The sequence below is a fragment of the Daucus carota genome, chromosome 2 (assembly GCF_001625215.2).
Source record: "Daucus carota subsp. sativus chromosome 2, DH1 v3.0, whole genome shotgun sequence".
NCBI classification, from domain to species: Eukaryota; Viridiplantae; Streptophyta; class Magnoliopsida; order Apiales; family Apiaceae; genus Daucus; species Daucus carota.
This window is the reverse complement of record NC_030382.2, coordinates 41,392,273-41,410,566: the sequence shown is the minus strand read 5'-3', so window position 1 is coordinate 41,410,566 and position 18,294 is coordinate 41,392,273. Positions and strand designations below refer to the sequence as shown.

Below are 18,294 nucleotides of genomic sequence, written 5' to 3'. Positions count from 1 at the left end.
ACCAAGTTTCACATACATTTGCAGAAAGAACCATTTGCACATACAGTACTCAAAAGATGAAGCTTCTTTATCATCACAAAAATATTAAAGGGTTTCATCTTTCACGCAGCATGTTTTTCTGTATTCATTGTCATAGGAGATCAGAGGGGATCTGAGATCCGCTAGCAAAGTTATGCCCTGTAGGTAAATATTTCTTCGAGGCATGACTTGAGTAAGCGACGGAGAAATATTCAAACATCTGAAGATAAACCATAGCTGATGCTGAAAGAAACTTGAGAAGAGAAGCCTTGAAGAATGAAAGACCATAGCTACTGTTGAAGAGAGTTGAGGAGAACCTTATTCATTATTATCACTATTCTTTCTTCCCTATCAGGTACAACCTTTAACGAGGGATTTTCAAGATGTATTTGTAACAACAAATGGAACTTGGAAGTGCATAATCTGGAAGAGGGGACTTCGTGTATTTTCTTCATGCTACCATGTAGTCTCAGTCTGGAACCCAATGGTCGAGCAATGAAACTTCATTCGTAGGCATCACATAAGGACTCCGTAAAGATACTTAAATAAAAAGGACTCTGTAAAGATAAACTTATAAAGACTTTGTCGAACAATAAAACTACTTCCTTGATACTATGGCTTCAGTTAGTAAGCCTCCACCCTGCAAAGGGAGACATCTAATCTCAGTCTCTATTTATTCTGTTTTCTTTAGTAGCATTGCACATACGGAATGCTAGTATGTTAAAGTGTGTGTATAATAGGTAATAGAATAAACAAGAAAGACCATTACTTCAGATATCTATTCCAGAAGTTGAAAAATACAAGTCATATGCTTCGTGGTACACAGCCAGCCTATAGTTCACAGTATTACTAATCACTATTCTAATTTGTAAAAACTGATATGGTAAACTACACTGTTGTGTTGTTGGTCCCCCACCCAAAGATCAACCACAACAATTGCACTAATGATTGTATATAGTACTCACAAGGACAAGTACTAATTGGGCCTTCCAAAATCAACAAAACAAGTGTCCTATGTAACAGACCAGGCCTTTGGCATGGGTGTTGGGCTAGGGCCATGCCAAGGGCCTTCCAAATTTAAGGGGCCTAAAGTCTTTTGGAGATGCCATATATATTTAATAGTTTAATATGATATTAGAAACAGACTTAGACTTAAATAAGCAAATGTATGTTTTGAACTTTATATGCTTCATTTTATCAAATTAAGTATCAGAGTTATGATCTTGAGAATAATTTCAGGATTCAGGGGCCTCATTATTTCATGATCACCTAGGAACAGCCCTGCCATGCCATCTTGTTTCGAAATAATGTTTTGCCATAGTGTAATTAACCTGATTGCTCCAAAGTAAATGCAAGCAGCTAATGTTCATAATTAGCTACAAAAGCCACGAGATAGTATAGTAAAAACTTACTGGTCTACAGGAGCATAGCGATTAGCCAGGGAACCATCCCCACTAACTTTTCCTTGGACAAGAATATCATAAGTTGTGTCATCAGGTGAAAGACCACTGTCTAGCATCTCATCATGCAAATCAAACGCCTCTTGCATATTCCCCTCCCTGAAGTATCCGGCAATTAATGTGTAATATATAAGAACAGTTGGAACAATACTAGTACTTTTCATCTCTTTTAGCACTTGTCTTGCATTATCTAGCTGTTGCCTATTACATAATTTATTTACAAGAACACTATGGGTTTTCACATCTGGCTTGATCCCGTTGCCAAGCATCTCCGTATAAAGATTTGACGCAGGAAGTAATTTTCCTTCTCTTAGTAACCCTTCAAGCAAAATGGTGTATGTTTCCAAGTCGCATGGAATCCCGTCATCAATCATTTTCTTATGGAAGGTAACTGCAGCATCAAGGTTATCAACATGCATGAATCCCCTGACCATACAATTATAAACAACTGTATTCGGCGATAATCCAACTCGAATAAGTTCATCGAACACTTCTTGTGCGCTTCCCATGTCATTACATCTGCAGAATCCATCTATGAGGACACCATACGAAGTAACACCCAATTTAAGACTGTTGTTTCTCATATCATTCATCAAATTTATAGCTAGATTTATGCTGTTGCATTCAATAAGCCCATCAATCAAAGTTTTGTAGGTACTGATTTTGGGATAGAACCCACTTTCACGCACTTCAGAAGAGACGACGGCCAACGTAGAAACAAAGTCATTTTCCTTGAGAAAACCAATTAGAACATTATTGTACATCTTCCTGTTGAAGGAAATTCCATCCTTCAGTAACTTCTTCAGTGTATTCCAGGCCTCAGATGTTCGGCCAACTTTGCACAAGCCACGTACCATATTCCTACAAGCTACTACACTCGGTACCAAACCCTTAACGAACATCTCCTCCCTTAAATTGCAAGCTTTATTCATCTGGCCCTCTTTACACAGCCAGGATATAAGAAGACTGTATGAAAGAACATTGATGACATCACACTCTACGCGAAACACTTTGACTGCATCTTCCCACAGGTTAGCTTTTAAAAATCCCCGAATCAAAGAATTAACATTAAAGACGGTTGGTTTCATACCTAAGCGCTTCTTTCTGCTGTACAACTCCTTCGCCTTTTTCATATTCCCATGCTCACAGCACCCTCTAATAAGAATTGAGTAAGTGCGTCCTTTTGGAGCAAGGCCGTCTCTTACAATCTCTTCTAACAAGCCTATGGCACTATCCAGGTTACCGACCAAAATACATCCCTTCATCAATCTTTCCGCAACTCTTAGCTTCAAGGGAACCCCGCAAGCAACCATATCATCCTTAACCTTTAATGCACCTACCATGTCTCTGTGATTCACATAAGCACCGAGCAAATACATATATATTTCCTTCGAAGGAGTCAATCCCGCTTCCTTCATCTCATTACACAACTCATATGCAAAATTCACATCTGGTCCCTTACAAACAACAAAAATAACCCTAGTATACAATTCCACATCAGGTTTAAGTCCATTATCAATCGCTGCCTTTAAATAGTTCCCTGCATCCCTAAACTTCATTTCATTTTCACATGCACGCACAATGTGAAGCAACATCCCACAATCATGAGTTCCTCTCCCAACCAATTTATCATACAAACCGCGAGCCACACTAAACCTTTCATTATCAATAAGTCTACTCAAAAGAAAACTAACATCCCGATTGAAATACACAACATCGTTCTCTACCATTCTACCAAAACACTTAACAGCATCGCCAAATCTACAAGCATTAATAAAACAAAACAAAAATTCACCAAAAACAACAGAATTCAGCTCAAAATCAAACCTTTTCGCAACACCAACCAACTGATCAACAATGCCTGGACCAACAAAACCCCGTCTTCGACAAACTAAAGCATTAATCTTTTTCCGAAGAATATTATGATGAGCCTCTGAACTAGCTAAAATGTGAAACAATACACAAAAAGGGCCATTCCAAAAAACTGAACTACACCTCATTTCAACTGATTTGAAGTAGTTCAAAGCTGAATCAGGATCATTTCTGTAAGTTAACAGCGCATCACTGAGCCGGGTCGGGTCAATAGGGTCAGTAATCCGGGTCGGGTCAGTGAGTTCTTGAGATAAAGTAGGGATCTTTGAAATGGGTTTTTCGAGGTGATGTTGAGGAATGTGAGAATTTAAAGTATTGGGTATTGTCTTGTCTGTTGTTAATGTTTCTTGCTTTTGTGTATGTACGACAACATCAGAGGGATGAGATACAGATGAAAGGAAATGGTGGGGTTCCCGATAAAGAGGAAAGAGACGGCGCAAGATGGTCGGAGAAGAAAGAAGGCGCCGGCGAGCTATCATTTTTAGCGTCGAGATTGTGTGACAAGAGAGGACATGTTTGTATGGAGTTTAATGGGCCGGATTGCGGTTCAGTTGTTGAACCGGTCAATTTGATGACGAGAACCGGAATATGAATGCTGCAAATTGCAAAATGCAAAGTCGAACACTTAAAAAATTAACTAATTTAATCTATATTGAAAGAAAAACAAATTAATTGAATAAAAATTGATTCAAATATTTTGATGTGCGAATTTTTATCTTTATTTTTAAAAGTACAATGACTAACTGAGCAACATTTAATGGATCATGTGAAAAATAAAATCGCACAAAAGTGATTTATAATAAGAGGGTACGTAGACTTACTTCAAAAAAGAGGGTACGTATACAATTTATTGTTTTTTTTTTTTTTGCCAAGATACAATTTATTGTTTTTAAAATTTCTGTGACTTTTTAACTTTTTGACGAGCTTTATAATTAATATTGAAAACTCTATATTTTTCAAATATATGTTTTATTTCATGAGTCTATACTTTTAATTTCTTTTCTTTCTTGTAGGAAAAAAATGAGAAAAATATATATATAAAGATTTCATTTTTGTGAAACTCCGATTCAATACATAGGCGTTTTAATTTCAAGTTGGCATATCTATATATCACAACCATCTCACAATATAGTAATTTCAAGGCATAATCGCATTTCTCTTCTGTAATATATATATATATATATATAGGCTCATGATCAAATAGAAACCACTTTTAAAATAAAAACTAGAAACCAATACAAATTAGTGATATTCGCAGTACAATTTAGTGATATTCTCTTTAGGATTTAGTGATATGTGTTGCAAGAATTAGTGAAAATTTGCAGAAACAGCCCAGAATCTCCATATATATTCGAAAAACTGCTCAAATCTCCAGATCTATTCACATTTTCGATTCAGATGGTGGTGACGGTGGTGGAGATGGTGGAGGTGAAGGTAGAGATGGAGGATGGATGATTGTAGCGAAGGTGTGGGTGACTTGAAGTAGGGGGTTGGAGCGTTGCCGGAATAGTGGCGGCTCCACCGTGTTTTGAAGTTGAGCTGAGGTGGAGAAAGAAGTATGAACGGGGCTGAAGGAGGTTGAAGCGGCGACCAAGATGGGGTTGGTGAAGATGGAGGTGGAGATTGTGTTGTTAGAGAAATAATGGAGGTGGAGATGGAGGAGGCGGGTGGCATAGAGGTGGTGGTGGTTATGGAAGAGGTGACGACGGAGGTGGTGGCAATGGCGGATGTGGAGGTGGGGTTGGTGAAGATGGAGTTGGGGTTGGTGAAGATAGAGGTGGAGATGTGGTTGTTTAAGAATTTAGTGGTATCTGCTTTAGGATTTAGTGATATTTCAGCTTGGTTTTTAGTTTCTAGACTAAGCAGGTTTCTATTGGAGTAAAACTCTATATATATATATACATATCTCAAAATTATTTGCAAGAATTATGTGAGAAATGTTATTCCAACTCGTACAGAAGACGACTAGGAGGAAAAAGATACTCTATTAGCTTTTAAAAAGAAAAACATAATTCCCAAAACATGCTACTTTAAGCAAGCCCAGACCGGCTTATAGGAACACGTTAGCTTATACAGATTGAAACTGTCTGATTAAAAACATATATCCTGATATACTATTAAGGACCTTCATATTTTGTACATAACTATACAGTATTCACAATATTACAGAAATTTCCAACTGCTTTGCAGATGCACTGAGATGCAGAATATGTTTAACTTCATGATGGCTCTTTTGTCGTCGATGCAACCAAACCTGTCAACATTAAGGCTTTCATCGACATTGCAACCAAACCTGTCAACATTAGGACTGAAACAGTCATCAGAAGAGGTATGCTCTTGTCTCCTTCGGCCGATAAATTTCCATGCTGCAATGCTTATGTAACAAAATTCCAATGTCTACTGGCTAAATTATCAGCTGTATGCAAGTTGCCTTCGAGGAAGTGAGATAGGACCTATGTAAGATTCACACAAGGATACAACCATTCGGTGACAAGCTAAAGCTGATGCTGAAAGAAGCATTATAAACGATGCCCAACAGAACTTCAGCATTAGTATGCGGTCTTTCCTTGCAGATTCTAGAATCTTGAAGAAAATAACTTTCAGCCTGCGATCTCTCATGATGGATTTGTAACTGGAGTTGGGCGTGGATAATCTGGAAAATTTCTCAGCCCCACTAGCTAGTGTTGCTTTAGATCCATATTGGTGTGCCGCACGACGTCCTTCAACAGCATCATATATAGACTCATACAGTACGTTAGAAATTATCTTGCTAAGACTTTGGCGATAGATAATCGCCTCCTTTGATACCATGGCTGCAATTAGTGAGGCTCCATCCTGTATATCAATGAACATACACATCTTTAGTTTCTAGGCACAAAATCTGACATGTTTGTGCTACATCTTGAACAGTTTTTTGTGTTTTTATTAATCATAATATGAAATTTTTGTGTTTGTGAATATGAGATATCATCTATCATCCTTCAAAATAATCTAAGCTTTTCACATAATTTAGAAAAATAATTAAAAGACGCCATCTTCAGCCAAGGGTACTCACTACTGTCATTAGAAGTCGTCTTAGAACAGCGCCATCCTCAGATTGCAGAAGTCTCAACACCAAGTTTGTGACGCCAAATATACTGGTCGGTAAAGTTGGAGAGCGGCCAATATAATTTTCGTCTACTGATTTAATCCCTTTACTGAGACATACATCATAATGAAAATCAAATATTAACAAAATTGTATTTGCAAAGAAAAGCTGTGTTAATGTTGCATTAATATCTGATAGAACAGGTATGGTTCTTAAAGGAGCTGTCAAACAGTTGGTGATAATCTAGACTTCCCACAACCAACTGTATCATCAATCGTCATGCTTGATGTCTATGAATGACAGGACTACTTTCTCAGTAGTGAACAGATTATGTTGGAAACTGAGCATATGTGTACAAAGTGTCAAAAGCTTGAATCAATTAAACTTACGTCGTTGCACCTATTCTTAGAAAAAGAGCAAGCTTCTTCCATTGGAATTCTTTCTTTTTGTTAAACACAACCTGACCAAAAATATATAAATTGACCATAATAAATAATCAAAACAGCATCAAAATGGAGTTCTCGTCTTTCTGACGAATTACTAAATAATTACAGGAGTCTGCTGTTATGATAATTATATGCCAAGATAAAATAAAATAATATATAACACATGCTTTTCCTAGAAACCAATTCATGTCATTTAGTTTTCTCATTCACTTCATAGTTCATACTAAAATATGCACCAACAAGGAGGTAGCATTCCCATCCTAATATTAGGCTTTCATCACAGGTCAATGAAGTAGGAATTAGGGAAATGCATTATGCATCTTCATCAGAAATTCAGAAAATCATATTATCAAATGTTTCCAACTTTAAGAGGCGCTTGCATTTTATAATTTGCAGTTGCATTAGTATTGTTAAAGGTGTGGCTAGGCAAGACCACCAGAGCCACAGGGCACCCTTGCCTCAGCTGCCCAAGGCCGAGCATGAGGCGCAGGCGAGACACTCCTAAAAATTCCATAATAAATTGTCTAAAATTGATTTAGTAAAATCATATTTTTTTATAATTTCGGAATTATAATTATTTGTATGGTATGTATATCATGGGGGTTGTGATCAGAATATCTTTGTTGTTAAAAGCAATAAATACCGAGTGAAGAATCCTTCTCATGTCCAATGAGTTATCCGTGAGAAGTTTGCGAACAACATGTGGGTATGCAGCTTCAAAAGTCTTAAATTTTGGATCTCCAGCTACAGCTAGTCCTGTAAAGTTAAAAATGGCAGTTAATTGATCATTTATTAAAAAGTAAAATCATGTCAAGTCTGAAAGGAATTTAACTTTAAATAAACATTACAAAATAAAAATAATAACAGTGGCAAACTTGTAAATTTAGATATAACGAGGAAGCTCTTGTACTCAGTCTTCACTCTTCACAAAAATTTGTCCTCCGCCACACCCTATTGCTCAATGCAGTATAATATGCTTTTAACGATTGACCCAGCTTATGCTAAACTAGACCCTAAACAGAGCCACTACAGATTTAAACTCCAATTGTTCCCTTCATCACTTCATGTGTATTAACTCATTTGACCGGTCATGATTTTTATTCATAAAGATATAAGCAAGAGAGGATATATGCCATTTTTCTTCTTTTTGTCTTTAACCTCCTCGCAATATAGCATAACAAGTTCGCAATAAAGAAAAACAGAGAACACAAAGTACAACAAATTAACAATGCAACAAGTAGATGCAGCGAGTACCATGGCATATACTTCCCTACCATGCTAATCTGATCCAGATCACTGATTCCACATTGATCACAAACAATGTATATATGGTACTAAAAAATGTAATTATACCTTCAAATGAAGCAAGCGAGCGTAGCAGAAGTGTGTAGTATGGTGGCATCCGGAAGTGATACTTAAAGGCTACAGCCCAAATCTTACTCAGCACCTTCAAAAAAAAATAGTGCAACAATTTGTCAGGTGACTGTTAATAACTAACTATAAAGCTGCACCGTAATCTTATTTAACTATAACATCAGCCCTCATTAGTCAATGAGAATTCATGGTCAGATTCTCTGATCCGCAGTTAGAGGGTCACACTACTAAATTTTCCTAACCTCAATATGCTTCTAATCAAGGGCTGATGTGTTCTTTAACTCTTTCATCCTTATTATTGGCCAACAAGAAATATAATAGACCCCCTTAAATTAACATTTTGTAATCTCTTTTTCATAGTACTCAAATGCTTATATATGCAAATTTTACTATACCATTAGGCATCTAGGCCATAGAGTTAAATAAAACCTAAATTCAAAAGGGACTAACTGGAACTTACGAACATGGGTTCATTTTTTGTTTAGGTAAGATGAACAAACTTAGCTTTCACCACGTGTTCTGGTTCTGGCCTAGCATGTGCAACGTCCAAAGTAATATTTATGTTACATTGACCTTGCTATCAACAGGCAACTTTCAAAAGCAAATTTCAAAATTTAGGAATGCATCTAAATGAGCTTTAAGCTCTAAAGAAAAAGAATGCTAATAAGTATCAATCTATTAGGATCTGCTAACAAAGGCATTACATATAATGTTTAAAAGTAATAGGAGAGATGCTCACCCGGCTAAACTTTACATCAGGAATTCCATCTTTGAATTCTACCTCTCCCAATGAGTCCTCCAGATCCTAAATCATCAATTAACAGGAACAAAGAACTGTAAGAGGAAATTTGTAAAGGGGACATCTAAATGAAAACAAATCACGTCTCCAAGGTAATTAGTAAATTTAATGGTTAACAAGAAAGAAAGTAATTTTGTGTTCCAATACCCCTATGTCGTATGTAAGTAAATTACAGGAGACTTGTGACAAAAAATTTTAAAATATTACAGGAGACTATTAATTTGAACAACCTATGGTGAGAGATAATACTGTAATACAATATGATTTACCATTGTAACACGGCGCATGTTAGTTCCTGGTCTCACAACATCCATGTCGGAGAGAGCAAGAACAAGAGAGGCCCAATCACCGTTCACTATATGCACTATGGATGCAAGCATTGCATGCTGATGCTTCTTTTCCATACGACAGAGTAAACCAAAGTCCAGAAACCTAGGCACAGATTATTAGGAGACGCCAGCAAGGAGTTTTAGAGAAAGGAGAAAAAAAAATCTACAAAAAAAATAGTGCAAAACACAAGTTTGAGAGAGAGAGAGAGAGGGAGAGGGAGGGGGGGGGGGCGACAGAGAGACAGTGATAGGGGGGGGGGGGAGCTCTTGACATTTTTGCAAGCAACATGAACTAGTACGAGAAGATAGTCAGATACCCTATTTGTCCTGATGATGTATAACGCAGGTTTCCAGGATGAGGATCGGCATGCAGCAAGCCAGTTTCAAGTAGCTGAACCAGTGTCGCCTGCACTCCTTTATTAACCTAAGATAATTGTACTCAGAGATGTATTAGTATAAGAACTTAAATAACACTCGGGGAAAAGCAGTTACCATTATGAATTCTTAATGATATAATTGAAAAGAAAAAAGAAAAGAGAACCACTATACTATGATGGAATTCTGAGATGATATTGGAACCCCTGAACTATAAGTTATAAGTAGTAAACAAATTCATGATATATGAATAAAGGCCAGTCAGCATGTTATACTCATGAGAATATAACCCCATCTGATTCCATCATTTTCTTTTCAGTGAGGGAAGACAGTTGACAAATATAAATCTTTGAAAAACTGAATTTCGTTTAAACATTGTACTGAAATATAAGTTCCTTACCTGCCTCTTAGGATTTAATAAGTGTTTATCTCATTTAAAATTTCTATGGAAACCAAACACAGAACATAATGCTGCAATAAACTACTTGTACCATACTAACCAGATCGAGAAGACGTTGTCTAGCATCACTTTGCTCCTTGACTAAATAATTTGCTTCCTTAGGAGCTGGAGTTTTGCTTGACAAATAGATTAGATCACTTGGACTCTCACCAACCATCCACTCCATGGTCAGAACCCTCTTTTGGGTCAAGTGTCGAAGAACTTTTGGAACACTCATAAATGGAAAGGAAGAATGAGCATCCTGCATAGATATGAAGATAGTTATTGAGAAGTAAATTTTCCATACCTGGAGGCTGGAAACTGACTAGGAAAACTTATTAGATATTACCATTACATAAAAACTAAAAGCCAGTAACAAGTAGCCACAACAATCTTGCTTTGAAAAAATTTCATATATTTAATATTCTATATAAAAATAAGCTAATATAATAGGAACAAAACAGGACACTGCAAGAACATAAGCTCTGTAACATATGATGTATTGCAAAGTTATGCTCTTATTTTCATAAGGTCTGCACTCTGCTTTCTTTTATTATAAAATATATAATGTCTTTACCCCCAGAAACATTAAATATATATATATATATATATATATATAAAATAAAGGATTTTTATAACTAGTCTATAACCTTGTGCAATACAGACATTAGCCAGCACATCTCTTTATTAGAGTTTATCAAGATCATTTACGTGAAACATCAAGAACAGGGAAAAAAAACCTAGAGCATCAGACATGGTATTTGTGTGAATCTTTTTTTTACTTTTGATAAGTTATGATATATTATTTGTACTACGGACAGGAGAGTGAGGATTTGAACCTAATCATGGGAGAGGTGGCCCACTAGGCCAAACCCTCACTTAATACTAATAACTTAATAGTTCTAGAATAATAAGTTAATATTTCAGGCCTTTAATGATGATTTATAACAATTGCTATTTGTTAGCAAGAGAATATTATCAAAGATAAACGGAAGGTAGATGATATGAGATAGTGGAAGGAGATGATAGATACAAATATAAAAATGGGAGGATTACAGTATGTGAATATCCAACAACATACACAAATCAACCAAGGCTCGCAGTAGGATAACTGCTAACCTACACAACAGTTCCAGACTTCAAAACTTCTGTACCTAACATTTCTTCCACTTCCATTGAACTTTCCTGTCCACGTAGATCTAACATAGAGTACTCATTCTCAAATATTTTGGAGTATCAACCACTATATTTGACCAACATCGGTGGAATGATAGTGCAGCTGAGACCTACAAGGTTACTTAGCCACTTTGCCGCTGAGACCTACAAGGTTACTTAGCCACTTAGCCACTTTGCCGCAAGGGGTTACTATCTGCTTGCTTTCAAAATGAATGCCCGTAGAACTCATTTGATAATAAAGTGCGAAATAATGTGACTTCTCAGACCTGAAGGCTGAAGCCTTGTTGCCTCTGCTAGGGGTCTGTCCTCTGAAATCAGAATAGGTTCATAAAGCCACTAAATATACTATTGAAACCTAAGAGCGCTAAGCTGGGGTATTCTTGCCTTGTTAAAGACTTCTATAGCATTCTCATTCAACTCAATCATCCTTTTCTAACAGATTTTAAAGAGGATTAATAATGCTTCAATGTAGTTTAACAAACTTGCAGTAGGAAGTCAGTACTTGGAACCTTCTTCATCCTTTCAGGTTTTCAGTATTCTAAGATGAGGCCAACTGTCCATTCATAAAACCTTCCGAGAGAAATTAGCAGATACACATTGTTTAAATACCATGCTTCCACATGCCCTGTAAAATTTGTTGCATATATCCAAATTTGAGTCTTCCTTCTAAGAAAGCCCAAGTATGTTAACACTGCTGACAAGTGCAAACTTTCTTAAATAGGGGTGATCTTCTCAATTTCGTACTTTCATACTCACTTGTTGTTAACACCTCTAACTTAAGTTGTATAACACTTTGCTGCTATAGCAGTATAGCTCATCAATAGCTCCTCAACGAAAGGATCAGAATGTTTTCTCTGATGGCCTAAGAGAATATTTGTAATGCACATTAATCCCCACCTACAAAGCTAGCCTATAAGCCTATTTCTTATAAATCGATAAGATGCATAATTTTTATGTGAGTTGAGGTAATAACTGTCAGGGTAAAGGTCCTAGTAATGCTCTATCAGTATCAATAAAGAGAATCGACAAGATTTCGGCTTACCGTGACAGGGAAAAGGCATTAAAGTTAGTTATGCATGGAAGCACTGGCAGGCACTCAGGGGGGCTTCATAAAAGTATCTACTCAAGTGTTCTAAAGATTGATAATGTGTTAGTTGTACTGCTAACTTCAATATTCTACACATGTAAGCATTAAATCAAATTCCAACAATAGTAAATAGGAGTACCATAAATTCTGATGCATTTGCAGCCTCTAGTGTGTAATCCAACTCCCCAACCAATCCTTTCCCAAGCTCATCAGCATATAGGCTAAGTTCACTTTTCCTTTTGGCTACCCTTTGCAAAATCCGCAGCTGAAGCAGTTTATAAGTTATTTATGAACCTCATGCCCATGCATTTGTAAGTTACAGAAGAGTTTAAGATTGATACGAACCCCAACGCGAAGGATGTAGATATCACGAATCACTACATGCCGCAGATTTGGACGTTGAACTTTCACAGCAACACTCGAACCATCAATTGTTCGTCCCTTGTACACCTGGATGTTATGCAAAAGAATAGCTTAGGAGGGAATAGACTAGTCACATCTTAGAGCTATTTTCGTACCCCAGCATTGCAACATATAATATCGCAGGAGGCACCTGACCAAACGAAGCTGCAGCTACAGGTTCTGGAGAAATGTAGCTGAAGAAGTTCTCTGCAGGAGAACCTAACTCTTCTTCAATTATTTTCATAGCCAGAGTTCTGGGAAAAGGAGGATTTTGATCATGCAACCCTGACAATGCCTGCAATCATAACTAAAAATGTAAGATGAAACATAACGCACCTTCCATGTTAACATCATGCCAACTGAAAAATCCGATAAGCAGGAATGTAACTGATCATATAGGAAGTGAGATAATAAACATAAACACACAAATAAGCAGAGAGGCTATGCTTGCTAAGAAAAGCATATATATAATAATATACAGCAAAAGGACAGTTATCATGGAATTTAGAAACATAAGAATATATGTATGCCATCTTACCTTTGTAATTTCAGAACCAATTATATCTGGTCTCGTAGAAAGAGATTGACCAACTGCATGTGTAAGCAGTTAGGGCCGTAAGTATAAATGCGAATCATTTAAACATGACAAAATATAAACTAGAGTGTATGATTTTTTAGATACTACCTTTAATAAAAGTTGGTCCCAGATTCAGCATTGTTTCTTTTAGCACCAAACCATATTTGTACTGGGAAATGCTCCGGTCATCATCTGTATACCCACTTGAGGTATATGTATTTATGACGGACGAGATTCGAATTTTGATTGCAGCAGCAGTGAAAGAGGAAACCACCTTGACATTAAAAATATAGCCATGAATAAATTTAGGCAACAAGGATGCATTTAAAGATAACTCATTCTGCAGCTTAATATGTGGATTCTATCCCTATGCCTGATATATGCACAAAAAAAAACAAGAAGAAGAAGAAGATGTAGCATAACTGTCCTTATAACTGTAGATGCATAATGTTAAATACTAATGATAAACCTAAAAATAAATGAAATACTGATCACAAAAAAGAGAACAATGTAAAAATGTCAGCATTGCAGTTATGGGCGTTTGAAATCCTCATAGATGGACAAGATTGTAAAGCAAAGGTAAAAAGACATTTAAACAAATTCATAATCACAATGATATATCAAACAAAATTTAACTACCTCGAGAAGCCGGAGGGCTACTAAATGAGGCCTGCAATTAAAATAATCTGCAACTTCTTGCGGATCATAGACATCAGGAAGTGGCTTCGTCCACATCTTAGTGAGATAGTAAAAATAGTTAAGATATGCCTCCAAGGCTTTTAGATCAGCAACCAGTAGATCAATTCCAGTGAGTCCTGTAAAAACGAGTCATTCTCTGGTGTAAATACAGGCAAGGGAAGATGGAATGTAACTATGACATAACGTAAAATAGTAAATGGTTCCCCCACATATAGGGAAGATGAGCAAAGATGCATTGTCACCATGAAACATAGATAGCAGCACAAATATGTAATATATCCCATGAAGCAGGGATATGTCACTTGGGTGATGCACTGCATACGGGATTCAGCGAGGGTGCAGGGGTGTGGGCGGAGTATGTACGGGGTGCGCACACAGCATATCCCATATTTTGGGGTTGAGGCGCAATAGAGTGCAGGAAAGGGTGCGGCAATTGCACGGATCATACCTTTTCCAAACCCTAATACTCAATTGAAGCACCTCTGAATGTAATATATCAAATCGATATGCATGTTTCGATGAGATGAAAACCTTGATGTCTTGACTCACATTGGATGTATCAAAAACCTTACTATGCAGTATGTAAAACATCCGCAACTTTACTTAAATAGGTAAAAAAAATCATATACAGATTTTGATTAATAAGATCATCCTTAATCTTGTATTACATTAAGGCAAACCAGCATAAACCTCTTAGAACAGCCCTGCTAGATAAAATTAATATAACAGCCACAAGGCATTTACTCCAAAAAAGGATGTGATATCTAGTATTGTAGGACATGTTTTTGTCGTAGGTACCAGCTATGAAGCATTAGTGTGAGTGTGGGTGCGGGGATATGAGAATTCGGCAAAAAAAATATAATGGGGATTTGAGTGCGGGGGGATGCGTCAATTAAGAAATATTAAAAATATACGTTATATCTATACTATACTATAATAAGCCAACATGGGTATAATTTGTAGTCGTACAAAATTTTGGTTTGGTCATCTCCTTTATAACTACAAGTCTGTCACATGTAAACTTCTCTTACTCTTACAATATTAAAGAGTTTTATACGGTTCAAATTACAAACACTTGTGATGTAATACAAGATAAAAACTCCACCATTATTCTTTTTAAATATAATTTATATATAATTTATATACTATATTATAATAAACCGATATTGGTATAATTCGTAGTCGTCCAAAAAATGTAATCAGTTGGTAAATATAATCTGGTTAAAATCCAATTCATTAATACTAAAATACTAATAAGATGATGTTAAAATTTAAATTATAATTAATAAATTACGAATTTTATACCCGCCTGTGCTTCGCACGGGTTAAAGGCTAGTATATTATTAATTAACAAAACAGGAATAGCATTGTAAACTTAAATATCAAATATCAACTCCACCGGCACAGATATTATATATATTAATTTAGTTATCTACTTGCAACTTGTAAAATGAGATCAACCAACATAAAGCTGGACCAGACAAGTACACATATGTACAGCCAAGTCAGGTATACATACAAAATTGAAGCAGCCCACAAAAATCAAAGCAACAACTGATCAATATATAGTATGAAGCTTGTATATACATAAACATATAGTACATATATATACAATATACACATACATATTCGCACAAGGAAAGTAACAGAAGATGAGCGGAAGATAAGTTTTTTTGTTGACTGCAAAATTACATAAATTTGCCTTCCCGCACCCCCGTCAATCCCTGCCCGATACGCTGGGATAGGCCAGGTGGCACCCTGGTGCAACTCAGCCGCACCAACACTGCACCTGGTGCACAGTGCAACACTTGGGTTCCACACCCATGCTTTACAGGGTACAAGGGGGCCCCTTTACCATTATGCTATTTAAGAACACTAATATACAAGTGTCTAGTGTAAAACTACAATTTCCATCTAGGATCATGAGGGGGTGGAGGTGCAAGGATACGGGAATTCGGCAAATCCGAAAATATGGGTGTTTGGGTGCCGGGATATTTCACTTCTCGAAATTTTCCACTTTTTTACAACACATCAAATCAAGCATTAACCATGTGTCAATAACTTCGCGCGCACACACATAGTGATATTTCACCATAAAAAAAGACCAAAAACTAAATATATTGAAATTTAAAAGAAACAGTGAATAGTTGAGAAGAACATTGCGTGCGTGGTGAGTCAACGAGTAACACGCATATTTTACACACACACATATACAGGCAAGTGCTCACATGGGAACTCCAACTATTATGAGATATGAGATCTAATATTAGCCACACATTTTTATCCCTAAATTAAATCACAACCACACATTTAAATTTCTGGTCCTGTTTGGGAATTAGCGAATAGCGGTTACCTGTTAGCGGATTGAATTAAATGTTTCGACTAGCTGATTGAAGTAGATGTCTTGACTAGCGGAATGAATTAGCAGTTTCTCGTAAAACTGTTTGATAAATAACTGATTGATTAGCTTTTTCTGACACAAACCAAAACCTCTAACCCAAAAAACTCCTCAAAGTAGCTATTTCAAAATTAGCTTTTTGGATCCAAACCTCTATTTCAATCTCCTAACTACCAAACACTAATATTAGCGGATTCTGGTGGTCAAACCTCTAAAACACCTCAAACCTCTAATTTTGCCCAAAACCTCTAGCTTTCAAACAGGACCTCTATTTAATACTTCATCTCTTTCGTCCACCTCTCTACCCACCCCTACCACCACCCACCACCAACGACCACCACGCAGCAGCTGCCCTCCGCCACCCCCCCCCCCTCCCTCCCTCCCTCCCTCTCTCCCCATCGCAGCTGCTGTTACATGTTGTCGCGGAAAGGCCGTGCCCAGCATGGCTGCAGCTCTCAGCCTCGCTCAACACAGCAGCTCACATCCTGCCTCGACGCTCATTTTGATCTCCCGCATCGATGGCACCACCGATCTGCAAAAGTCGTCGGTAATGATTTTTTATTGCACAACTGGTGATTTTCTGTTGGTTTCTGTTGATTTGTATTATTTTTGGTCAATTTGACTTTCACTTGGCGATTATGTGGCGGTGGTGGTGTGCAGATGGCAGTGGTGGTGTGCAGATGGCAGTGGTGGTGGTGAAGAAGGAGGCGGGTGTGATGATTAATGGTGCTTGTGACGTATTTTGTTTGACTGTGGTGAGAAGTGTTAGGTTGTTCAGCCCAGCCTCTCCACTCTAGCCATGTCTGCCCCTAGTTTCTACACAACTATTTGCCTTTTCTGAATCCTTATAGTCTTTATTCTTACTTTGTTTAAAACAACATTTACTAATGCACAATCTGAACTAATTACCGAATTATGATAACAACGTCATCGACTCAAGACAAAAAAAAATAAAATGAATCCTAATCTAACATGTACAAGCTCAAGTTGCTAGACTAAACATCAGAATACATAATTACATACATTGCAACTTTAATTCCACCAAAACATTGAACAACTAAAATTCGCGCACACAAATACTACCACCACTACTGCTCAACTAGACTAAACTAATCAGCAAAATCAAAGTATAAACGAACCATAATTCAAGTGTTAACATATACTATATAACAAAATACATTATATTATATGACCTGGATAGTGAGGAAGAGGCCAGGAAGGAAATTGAAAGGGAGGAGCATGAGGATCTTCAAGAGGCTTCATCCAAATAAAATCATCAATTGTTTTCGATATCTTCGGAACATGAAATGCCTCATTCGCCCATTCTAAACCTCTAGTCACTTGCGGCGGAACACGAAAAGCTCCGTTCGCCCAATCTAAACCTTTGATTATTTTCGACTTGAGGAACTCCGCATCTTTACTCACTACTTGTCCGAAATGGCTTGAATTAGTTTTCGCTACGCGAATTTGATCACGCTGACGATAGTTATTGTCAGCATTTTCACTATTAGTGTTGCTGTTTTTCTTGTTAGTTTTCCAATCAGCACCGGTTACGCAGAGCACCGGCAGCGATGCCGTCGCGACGGCCGGCATTTATTCCGGCAGTAGGAGTGTGTGATTAGTTTAGTGAATTGGAGTGTGGAAAATGAAAGGTGGACATCAGAGTAGAGTAGGTTGGAGACTTGTTTGAGTTTTGGTGTCTTCTTTGTTTTTGTGGTCATTATTTGTTGTTGCTGTTCCTCTATTCATCATCTT

At 37.0% G+C, this 18,294-nt stretch overlaps 2 protein-coding genes across 2 annotated transcripts; both read right to left on the bottom strand.

Annotated features, from left to right (window-relative positions):
* Nucleotides 1-17: 17 nt before the first annotated feature.
* Nucleotides 18-3,897, bottom strand: LOC108209439 (pentatricopeptide repeat-containing protein At2g39230, mitochondrial). Its single transcript, XM_017380345.2, has 2 exons — nt 1,431-3,897; nt 18-658 (listed from the first exon to the last, which is right to left on the bottom strand). The coding sequence occupies exons 1-2, from the start codon at nt 3,827-3,829 to the stop codon at nt 643-645; spliced, it is 2,415 nt and encodes an 804-aa protein (XP_017235834.1). The 5' UTR covers nt 3,830-3,897; the 3' UTR covers nt 18-642.
* A 1,419-nt stretch (nt 3,898-5,316) lies between these two features.
* Nucleotides 5,317-18,264, bottom strand: LOC108209347 (uncharacterized). The gene is made up of 16 exons (XM_017380196.2): nt 17,733-18,264; nt 14,082-14,257; nt 13,551-13,716; nt 13,404-13,456; nt 13,017-13,160; nt 12,809-12,913; nt 12,603-12,728; nt 10,262-10,462; nt 9,704-9,810; nt 9,327-9,489; nt 8,998-9,063; nt 8,238-8,331; nt 7,528-7,640; nt 6,828-6,898; nt 6,406-6,547; nt 5,317-6,185 (listed from the first exon to the last, which is right to left on the bottom strand). The coding sequence occupies exons 1-16, from the start codon at nt 18,130-18,132 to the stop codon at nt 5,763-5,765; spliced, it is 2,550 nt and encodes an 849-aa protein (XP_017235685.1). The 5' UTR covers nt 18,133-18,264; the 3' UTR covers nt 5,317-5,762.
* Nucleotides 18,265-18,294: the final 30 nt, after the last annotated feature.